At 41.4% G+C, this 11,839-nt stretch overlaps 1 protein-coding gene across 1 annotated transcript in view; it reads left to right on the forward strand.

The window, feature by feature from the left end:
* The window catches only part of lingo2 (leucine rich repeat and Ig domain containing 2), a 128,426-nt gene extending 120,316 nt beyond the window's left edge, over positions 1-8,110 (forward strand). The window contains exon 2 of the mRNA XM_078558595.1: positions 5,831-8,110. Coding sequence (XP_078414721.1) covers positions 5,831-7,684 — 1,854 coding nt within the window. The 3' untranslated portion in view covers positions 7,685-8,110. The remainder of the gene's footprint in view (positions 1-5,830) is intronic.
* Positions 8,111-11,839: the final 3,729 nt, after the last annotated feature.

Consider the following 11,839-nt stretch of genomic DNA (forward strand, 5'->3'; position numbering starts at 1 on the left):
TTCCTGAATTTGAAAAAATGGAGTTTATGATTAAGAACATAGAAGCATCTGTGTAAATCGTGCAGTTAAATGTGTCTTGGCTTGTCCTTCAAGCATTGGAAACAATTCAAAAATACAACATTTGTTTTGAGTGAGGTGAGGATTTAATTCTGACTGTAGATGGGTACTAACCTCCATGGGAGGAACTTAGGCCATATTACAACCCAGAAAAGATGGCAAACGGTTGAGAAAACCAAGGAGCGATTGTCCTTCACTGAACTGCACCCCCTCCTGCGCCCCCCCCCCCCCCCCCCCCCCCCACCCCCCAACTTCACCCATTGCCCACTCCACCGCAGGTCAATGCTGGTAAGAGGTCAGGGCAAAGGTCTGGTGGATTTCCTTCTGCTCCTTCTTCTGCACCATGATGCAAGGAAAGGCCTGAACAGAAGAGGCAGTCAGGGTATTGTGAGAGCAGATGGTAGCAGGAATGAACTGTTTTTGAATCCATGTGGGGAAATCTTCCACTTCTTCTTCTTCCATCGACCATTCCACTTGCACCTTATATTCAAAAGCAAAATACTGCAGATGCTGGTAATCTGAAATAAAAAGAGAAAATGGTGGAAATACTTAGGAGGTCAGGCAGCGTCTGTGGAGAGAGAAAAACAGTGTTAACATTTCAGGTCAATGATGACCCTTCAACAGAACTGACCAGATTTTTTTGCTGAGTTATGGAGACTCTGCAGACCTTTAAAGATGGCAGGCGGGACCCAGATCTGGAAGTCCCGACCCCATTTTCAACAGGGGAAAGGTGGAGGAGTGTGACTCACACACAGGAAACCCAAACTCAGCAGGGCCATTTAAATGCAGTGCTTAGTTCAAATAGACCGCATTTTTGCTGCAGCAAGGTCCTAACCTCCAATGTGGAAGTTACAAACATTTAGAGTAGCCATAAGATCCCTTTAAGGGTAAATAAGGCCTGTAGAACTATAAAGCTGTGAAATAATTTAAATCTCCAGCCCTTTAATAATTATAAAAGAAGCCTGTTTGTGTCAGTAAGAGGTTAGAAAAAAGATTCAAACTATCAAGTTCTCTAAATCCCTATCCCTTTGTTTTTTTTTTAAGTAGGCTGCCTGTGTCAGTGAGAGTTGGTAAAAATCTGATCTAGCAGTTACATTAACTGTGTGTTGATATTGCCCCATTGCCCCAAGGGCTATCATTATGTTACTATTAATGTTGACTGGTTTTCACAGCCTCTGATTATCTCAGTAGGAGATCCTCAGCTCACAGTTTGATTACCAACTCAAAGAGATTATTAAAGGATTAGATGTATTTGATGAGGGTTATAAATACAAATCTGTTTGCTTTTAAGGTATTACATCCTTGAGGAGATTTAAATGTTTTGAATGGGCTTTCATGAATGGATGTTTTTTAACTATAGCATATAGATATTCAGACCATTATTTTATTTCATCTCAACGTGGCTCCTGACATGTGCCCATGGGTGAGTTGGCACGGAGGATGTAAGGGCAAAACGGCATGATTGGGAAACATGGATTGGCATGAGTTACCTATAAGTTGGCATGGGAGTTATAAGGGGCCAAGGAGGCGGCTGGGAGACATGGGTTGGCAATAAGTTGACATGGGGCATGGAGGTGGCATGGGGAATGGATGTAACATGAGGGGGTGTGAGGTTTCAGGGCAAAAGGGCTTAAAATTTAACAAAACAACTGGGACAAAGTCCCAGAAAACCAAGGTAGGCCTTTGAAACCGCAGCACTCTGATGTGCGTCCAGGGGCAACAGGTCCAAATTTATCCCAAATCCCACGCCAGCCACCACCCTGGAGTGAAAATCTTGCCATCCTGGGGGATTTCTCCCGAGACAGGTGCGGAAAGCTGGGAAATTTCTCAACTCGCGTCACCTGCCTCAGGATTGAAAATCCGGGCTAATTACTCTGTTTCTCTCAACAGATGCTGCCTGACGTGCTGAGCATTTCCAGCATTTTCTGCCAATTATGTTTCATTTGGCTCATTCAAAGCCAATGAAAAATTTGCATGTGGAAGCTTTTGAGGGCTACATTGCCCTTTGAAGTTCACCCCTCGCTCACCCTGCCCCGATCATATATTTTGCTGCAGCACCATTATAGTTACTTTCCTCACTGGGGTAAATGGGTAGATTGCCACTAATGAATGTATAGAATCCATGCTGCAAAGCTAACAGTCTAAATGTGGTAGAGGAATCTAGGGGTACCAATGTGTAAATCGTTAAAAGTAGCAATTAGTCATTTGGTGGTACAGAACTTGAGTATTGCTTAAAAAAAAGAGACAGGTTGAAGCTTTTCATCTTACACTCATCAGGACACGTCACAAGAATACCAATATAAGGGAGAAACAACAATTTATACTGAATGTAAAGAGAGTGCTGATTGGTTGAAAAGCGGACTCTGATTTGTCGAGGCATTGTCATGGAGAATGCACCAGTGATGGTGACTGACAGTTAACTGCCAATCATTAAACCAGGCAGCTTAACCCTGTTTGGTCAAGGCATTGCAGTATAAATTGTTGATTTCCCCTTAAATGGTATTCTTGCGAATTGTCCTGATGAGTGCAATACGAAAAGCTTCAACAAAGCAGCAATGCAGGCTACCAAGGCAATTAAACATACAGACAAAGCACTGGAGTTTATTTCTGGAGCACTAGTATTGGAAAGCAGAGATGTTATGTTAGACTTACATAGACCACGCTTGAAGTATCATGCACATTTCTGGCTACCACATAATAAAAATAGATTTTTTTTCCAAAAAAGTTGCAATGTCTGAACATCTTCTTATTTCCTATATGGAAGCTATAGAATCTTACAGCCTCTCCCACCAGCAGGATTTTCCGGTCCTGCTGAAGTCGATGGACTTTTGAATGGCTCACCGCATTTTATGGTCCTGGCTCCGCTGCACCAGGGCCATAAAATTCCACCCCATGAGAGGGAAAAGAATGGGAGGATATGTTGATAGGGTTAAATGAAATATGGTGAGTGGAAAATTGCATAGAGCATAAACACAAACATGGACCACTTGGGCTGAATGGCCTGTTTCTGTTCTGTAAATTCTGTTCAATTCTATGATGGAAGAGATTTTCAGGTCACAATGGGAACTGTAGGCCAAAGGCTTGCCCCAACTCACATCAGACAGGTAACTCAAGTGTGTGAGAAAAATCCACCCCCGTACGTCCATTGATGACTTTTTAAAAATCTATTTAATTTTAGCTTCATAGCAAAGATACCTAATTTTTATTGCATACATGTTATGCTATTTAAATGAATATCTACATTAGGTAGTGTCATTAATCAGTGCTAATTAAAAGTTCACAGCTTGACCTGTTTTATTTTGTAACTTAACTGTGAAACTCTTTCGAGTTATCAACAGTCACAGATTGCAACTCTTTCGAGTACAATCACAGTTCTTGGTTTCCGGGAGTGGGACATGAACCCACAACCCTCTGATTCAAAGGCGAGGGTGCTATGAACTGAGCCACAGCTGACACCTCAACTTAACTGTGAAGAAGTAATTGCTTATGGAACACTATTATTGGATAAATAAGCCAAGATCTAATTCTGGATTAGCTGCACAGAGGTCACAAGTTCAGATCACACCATAGCAAGTGGTGAAATTGAATTCAGTTCAATAAACCTGGTGACTAGCAGCAGAAAAAATATACAAGAACTACTGGGTTGAATCAACGGACTCAGCGATGTGCTTCAGGGAAGAGAACTTGCCATCTGGCCAGGCGTATTTTGACTCGAGTGCCATGCAATTCAGTTGATCCCTAATGGCCTACGGGGAAGTAAGAATGGTTAATAAATACTGCCTTGTCAGTTTTACCCAAGCACAATTAATTGAGACAACATTGATTTATTACTGAACAAACTTGTTGTACAACTGTAGTGTTTCCAAGTGTATATGGCTGTCATGTCTATCACTTCACCAGGGTCAGCAAGCTTAGATGGACACTGGTGCGACCAAATAAAAAATAAAGTATTTATTTTCTTCTTGAACATGAAGTCCAGAGAAATATTTTCAAAAAGAATTTTTAAGAACGCACCTTTAAGTTACTCTCCAATCTATTAGATTCCCCCAACCTAGGCCTTAGTTTTCTTCAGGCTGTTAGAACCTCCTTGATGTCCCAAGCTACTTCTGTGCTGTAGCAAATGTTAACTGACATTCCAAGCCAAGAACTGCCGCATACATTTTCTGTTCCTTTTAGTTTGCCTCTGTGTGAATTAATCTTGTGTAATAAATTTAACTGATCACTTAGCCTGAATGACATCTTTAACATTGTGGTGTGGCTTTAACACGACAAGCAAAACAGAAGCATGTTGTGAAAAATTCATGTGCAATTCAGGCATGATGTGATTAAATCAAAGGGATAAGCGTAATCCTGCAGCAAACTAACTAAGTTTTTCCATATATATGATTTTAAACTTAGGTGACACAAGTCTATCAATGGAAGCTACCTTTTGTTATGAACAAAAATAAAGAGTGCTGGAAATGAACCCAAATCACAAAAAAGAAAGAAAATGTATCAATGAGTTTTTGCACCATTCAGAAAAGGAAGATTGTTTTCATTTCTTCTAACTTTTATTAAAATGGGATGGTTCTGTACACTTTTAAGGTCACTTATAAATTTGGATCAGCATTCAGTCCTATCTCAGCTTCAGTGATGTTAGCCAGTTCTGAGGGATTGTCTACATTCCCCTATATTTACTTGCGTGCTAGAGTCAGACCTGCAACAATAATACTAGCTTGTGACCTGCACTGGATCCCTGTATTTCATCATTTTTTCTGAAAGTGGATTTTGTTAATCCTAGATGAGAAAAGATTTGCCTTGAGTTGTTTAATTCTATGCTTCTATTTCTCTAGGCTGATAAGCGTTCAAAAGGCAATGGGATCAAGCTGGGTAAATGGAGTTGAAATACAGATCAGTCGCTGTCTAACCGAGCACCGAACAGGCCCGAAGGGCTGAATGGTCTATTCGAGTCCCTATATTCCAAGCCCAAGTTGGGATGCGGGTCCAGAATCAGACAGAAGGTGGCCAACATGACCATCTGAAGTTGTTTTCCTCTCTGGCTATGCATTTAGTGCTTCATTAGCTTTTTTTGAGCACATTGTAATTGCTCACCCATTGTGATTTCTACCTGTGAAAAGGAGAGTAGATGAGACAGAAGCCTTCTTGATGCAGAGAAAGAATCCTTCAGAACAGCACGGTGCACAGCAAATCAGGCAGGAAAAGACCAAAACTGTAGGGAGAGGTGGTTCCCTCTTAGTCCATGGGACACAGTGCTGAAGAGTTATCCTGTTTAAGTGAGATGACCCACCAAAGTAGAGCAGCACTGCAATTTTCTTAGCTTTATATCATGTAAAGAGAAGTTTTACCAATGGCCCTAAATGGATCTGATCACATTTTTTGCTTTGTGCATGCATATTACTGTGGATAAAGTCTTAATGGGTTGAATTAAGTCATGCCTCCTCTTGTGTTAAGGCAAAGAGGTTGAAAAAGTGTTAAGATGCGAAAAGAGACAGGGATCCAGTCCAAATCACAGGAAAGATTCATTATTACACTGCTTAGGTCCTGCTATTGTACAAGTAGTTCTTGTGAGTCAGCTCCCGTGAATGAAGGAAACTCAGATAGCTTATGGCAGAGATTGATGTCACTGAACTGACAAGGTATTGACTGCAGACCCATATTTGTATTGTTCAAAAACTGCATCAAAATCATTCCTATGTTGCTAACAACCATTTATTGTCTATTGTTTAAATAACTAAAGCTTTCTTTTTTTATTCTTGTCTCCCCTCTGCCACAGGCCCTTGACAGAATGGTGGACTGCATCAGCAAAGTCATGCTTCACGCTGCCATCTCATGTTGGCAGCCGTTTCTGGGCCTGGCTCTGATCATTGTTCTCACTGGGTCTACAATGGGATGCCCAGCTCGGTGTGAATGTGCTGCACAGAGCAAATCCGTCACCTGCCATCGCAAACGTTTGACTGTGATCCCTGAGGGCATTCCTATTGAGACCAAAATTTTGGACCTAAGCAAGAATAAGCTAAAGAACATCAATCCGGATGAGTTTGCATCATATACCTTACTGGAAGTAATAGATCTTAGTGAAAATATAATAACAATCGTGGAACCTGGATCTTTTAGTAATCTTTTTAACTTGCGCTCCCTACGCCTGAGAAGTAACCGTCTAAAACTCATTCCCCTTGGTGTTTTTACTGGATTGTCTAACTTGACAATGTTGGACATCAGCGAGAATAAAATAGTCATTTTGCTGGACTACACCTTTCAGGATTTACGCAACTTAAAGTCTCTTGAAGTGGGGGACAATGATTTGGTTTATATTTCACACCGAGCCTTCAGCGGACTGCTTGCACTTGAGCAGCTAACCCTTGAGAAATGCAACCTTACAGCAGTGCCAACAGAAGCACTGTCTCACCTTCACAGCCTCACTCACCTCCGGCTATGTCACCTCCACATCAATGCCATCCACGCATATTCCTTTAAAAAGCTATACCGATTGAAACATCTGGAGATTGATCACTGGCCTCTGCTGGACGTATTACCTGCCAACAGCTTGCATGGTCTCAACCTCACCTCCCTGTCCATCACCAACACAAACCTATCTGCAATACCCAATGGGGTATTCAAGCATTTAATTTACCTTGTATACCTGAATCTGTCCTACAACCCCATCAGCACTGTCGAATCTGGCATGCTGCAGGACTTGATACGTCTTCAAGAGCTGCACCTGGTTAGGGCGCAGTTGCTCACCATCGAGCCCCGTTCCTTTAAAGGGCTGCTCGCCTTGCGGGTCCTGAACGTGTCACATAACCTCTTGGACACTCTGGAGGAGAGCGCATTCCAAACAGTGAAAAACCTCCAAGTGCTCTGTATAGACCATAACCCACTGGCGTGCGACTGTCGGCTGCTGTGGATACTGCAAAGGAGGAAGGTGCTGAGGTTTTCAGAAGAGCAGCCAATGTGTGCCTCACCAGAGAGCATCAAAGGAAAACGGTTTCAAGATTTCAATGATCTTTACCTGCCCAGCTACTTTACCTGCCAAAAACCCGAAATACGAGACAAAAGTCCACAGCACGTGGTGGTCGATGAAGGCCAGGTGGCCCAATTCAATTGCCGTGCTGATGGTGACCCTTTCCCGATTATCTCCTGGCAGTCTCCACGAAGGAGGCTAATCACCCTCAAGTCAAACGGGAGGGCGACAGTACTGGGAGATGGAACACTGGAACTCAAGTTTACCCAGGTTCAGGATAGCGGAGTCTACATTTGTATCGCGAGTAACGCGGCTGGGAATGACACCTTCTCAGTGACGTTGCTTGTGAAGGGACTTTCTGAGAATCTGCATGGGAACAGGAGCTCTCTATACATGACTGATTTAAATGACACCCACTCCAATGGGACACATGTGTACATGACAGTTGCACTGGACCTCAAGACTATATTGGTGTCCACGGCCATGGGCTGCTTCACGTTCCTTGGCGTTGTGTTGTTCTGTTTCCTGCTCCTCTTTGTGTGGAGCCGGGGGAAGGGCAAGCACAAGAACAACATCGATATTGAATACATTCCTCGCAAGTCTAATGGAGCCACAGCTGACACTGAGCAAGGAGGCACGCGGAGGTTCAACATGAAGATGATATAAAACCAATAGCAGAAGGCTGTACTTTTCAAAATAAAAGAAACCTTTAAGCTGTCTGCTCGTTGTGGGGCTAAATCTTCCCTTAGGTAACGCTCCCTGGAACGTCACACAGCCAGGGAGCTGGTAGCCACTGATGGTACAAAATATGGTTTATCATGGAAAGTGGGGATTTGGAATTGCTTTCGTGGTGCCTGTGCCTTGAATTTAAATGGAGGAAGTGCCAGTGAACACTGGGCTTCTTTCTCTAATTTGGTTTAAATGACAGCCCCTGTTGCACATCTCTGATGACTAATCTCACTGGTGAACTGTTTGGTTGAGTGAAAGGAAAGGTCATTCAACATTTTGTTTAAAACTCTACCAGTCCAGAAGATTTGGAAAGCGGAGGTCTTCACTAAAGCATCAGTGGATTTCCACATGGAAAAATTATTGTCGCTGAACCCTCATACAAGTGCAGATTGTATTGCAAAATACTGAGGGGATTGATGGGTCGGGGGTGGGGTGGGGGGGTGGTGGGGGGGAAGAGATGATCACAGATGAATGGAGGGAGAGAGGGAGGGAGTAGGGCTGTTCTTTTTAATGGAAGTCTTTTTTTTAAGCAATATGAATGGAGTGTTTCTTGGTGTACAAGACATGCCAGCATTGGATTTGGGCAGAAGAAGCAATGCTGAAGTTTAGGCCTAAAATGTATGCTTTGTATACCTTCAAGTTCATAAGGCTATCGTACAATGACAATATTTCAACGTGAAAAGTTAACTTCACTGTCAAATCTAAATGCAAAATAAAATTCAAAAATTAGTAAAAGAAATTTTTAAAAATTGGAATTTGATATATATATATATATATATATATATGTTGATTTATTTTCTGCATTGATTTTGGGTACAAATCATGTGGTATAAAGTCTATGCTTGTATGATGGAAGTGCCCAAATGAAAAAGTCACAACATAATTCCAAAATAGTAGGTATCTTGATAACCCCATAGCTCTACTATCTGCAAGCTCAAGCCCCCCGCCTCTGGAGGGATAGGTTTCTTTCCTGATTCCATATGATTGGATAGCATCGGGTTTGTCTTTGATTTTCCCCCTTGGTCAATGATAGTTTGCCAAAACTCACTGCTCGTGATGCATAGAAAGAATGGTCAACTGGAAAAGTTACGGAAAGCTTGTTAGCACCCATTGAATCTTATCTCTGCTTCAGTGTCGTGAAGGGATGAGGGGACATTGAGCAGAAAGCAGGCAGTGAAGCTTGGCAAATGTGGGCCATTGAGTTGTTCTAACATTAACAGTATATGTTTCATGCATTTCCAATTACATTTGAACCCAAAGTCAACAAGCCTGAGGACCATATTCAATATTCTCTTATATATGTTTTATATTCTCTTAGCTGTCCCATCAGCTAAATTATGATTGTGACTGGAAAGGGATTTTTCGACTTCACCTCCCAGGATGTAATTTTAATTAACTAAACTTAATTAATCAATTTAAAATAATCCAAAATCTACCTCCTGGTAACGTAGAAACAGGGAAGTAGATTGAAAAAATCCATATTTAACTGACTGGAAACATGTTGGTGATGAGGTGTGTCCTTCCAGGCTGGAAGCAACCATCAGCCTAAAATAAGAAACAAGAATCAATCGTCATTGACGTTTGCTAAAAGCAATGAGTTACGAAACAATTGCTGAATTTTAAACAGACAACACAAGGGAAAAAAAAAAATTAATTTATTAATAGATCAAATATTTTTTACATTTCCACTGACCTTTGTGAATGGCCAAGCTGTAAAATTAATATCATGTTCTCTTGTCCCAGATTCCCCACAGGGAATGTTTAGATTTTCTAAAACATCATTCATATGCTGTTCAATTTAGGTGTAGAAAAGTTTACAACAAATGGGAATGAGCCTCTAATTCATAGACAAAAACACCAGATATACCTTTTTTAATGAAAGATACAGTTTCAACACCACACTCCAACTCCCATTCAAATTGCACGCCACTCATTACAGGGAAATGCACAGTGACTGGTTAAGCCCATTTGCTCTTGTTGCATGCTTTCTAAATCTCTTTACTTTTGCATAAAAAAACAAAGCATTTCGTCTCTCTTTCAGTTGTTCTTTCAGTAAGAAATTAAAGGGTTTTCACAGTGCAGCGCAGATTTGGAGCGTTGTGTCCATGGTTGCTATAACGACATTGAATCCCAATCACCAACTGTTCCGTGTATGCTTGCAGTTTCAATTTGCAGCCAAACCCAAATCATCACCCAGATGTCAGGGCTGCAAAGAACAGATGGACAGGTTCAGATCAGGAGAAATGGACAAGATGTTCATTAGCTGTCTCCGTAAAACTATCATCTGCAACCATAATCTAAAAGATGCAGACAGAGAGGAGACTAATGTGCCTATAAATGTGTCAACAACATTATAAAAATGTTATGGCTTTGAAGTATCATCTTACGATTTTCAGAGATTGAGGAGCCTCATAAATTGTGAATGGATGTCTAAAGATATCATCCATCATGGACACAGAGGTGAACTGTAAGGAACCCTTAAGCTACATTTTTGCTGCTCCACTTCAGCTATATTTAGGATCATCCACCTGGTTTTCTGACTTCCATCTACCTTTGTATTCTGTGTTTCTCCCCATTTTGCATGCTACTGCCTCAAATGCACCCCTTCCTATCCTTCCCTGATAGACCTGACTGCACCAATGCCTGTCATAATGAATTATCAAAAAACTAAAATTTATATTCCACTCATTGCACGAAACAAACTTGCAAATCCTCAAGTCAACCCATTCAGGCCCCATTCAAGGAGATAAATCTGTAATTTTAATTTATGCCCCCAGTGCAGGTCTGTGTGAGTTGTTACATTATTAGGGGGCATCTCTCTATGCCAGTGGTTCGCATGGGAGCCAAAGGTCCTTTTGGCAGTCTTTGAAAAGCAGAGAGTTCTTCCAATGCCTTAACCAGCACTCCTCCCCCAACCCAAAGATTAGCAACCCATTTGTGTTCACTGCTAGTTGTAGGATGCTGTAGTGTGAAAAATGAATGTTACACTTGCACGTCATATATTAGTTAGGCACTTCTAATCAAATCATTGTATGTGGCACAACTTGAGCAATGATATATAAATCCAAGTCTCTTTTTGTTTTCAAGTTTATTTCTTGAAATCAGATATCCCATGGGCCTTCATAACTTTTCTTTAAATCATCCAAAAAATACATGCAAATGGGCAAGTGTTTGACCGTGTTTAAGTTGAAAGGACACGTAGCAGAATATTCTCGAGGGCAATTAGGGAGCAGCAAATACTGGTTTTGCCAACAATGCTGACATCCATGAAAGAATACAACCAAAGAGGTCATCTCTACTGGAGGGATTACTAGCAACTAAGACAAAATATGGATGTAGCTCGCCAGCCATGCTTTTAATTTACAAACCCATTTTACAACGTTGTCTGACATTTCACCTGTTTTCATCCATTACAAGATGTGAGGTGAAATCATATTCTATATTGCGATAAAATTAATTCATAATGCAAGCCTCAATGTTGTGTTAAGCTGGAAGTCCATTACTCCAGTGGGACATTCCAGAATTCAGTCAGTTGCCGAGGATTTGATTTATTATGCATTATTCCAAGTTGGATTTAAGTTTAGCAAAGTTTATGCCACCTCCCTCACAGTTCCCTTGAACCCCCAAATATGCATTGTATTTGATTATATCATGGACTTGGAGTTTAGTTGAAGTTTAATATCAGGGTGATTTCACCAACTGTTGTAATGTAGAAAACATGACAGCCAGTTTACACACAGCAAAGTCCCACGAACAGCAATGTGATAATGGCCAGATGTAGGTTGAGGGGTAAATATTGTACACGATTCTGGGAAAAACTCCCCTGCTCTTCTTCTATATACTGCCAATGGGATATGTCTCATGTCCACATGAGAGGGCAGATGAAGCCTCAGTTTGACATCTGAATGCTGCACTAAAGTGTTAGCCTGGATTATGTGTGCTGAGGTCTCTGGAGTGGGACTCGAACCCATAACCCCTTCTGACTCAGAGGAGAAAGCACCACCCACTGAGCCACAGCTGACACTTGAAATTGTAAACTTTCCCATTTTATAATCAGTTTTATAATTAGCGCATAGCATGTATAAGCAACCA

Source organism: Cetorhinus maximus, chromosome 2 (assembly GCF_964194155.1).
Source record: "Cetorhinus maximus chromosome 2, sCetMax3.hap1.1, whole genome shotgun sequence".
In the NCBI taxonomy this organism is placed as follows: Eukaryota; Metazoa; Chordata; class Chondrichthyes; order Lamniformes; family Cetorhinidae; genus Cetorhinus; species Cetorhinus maximus.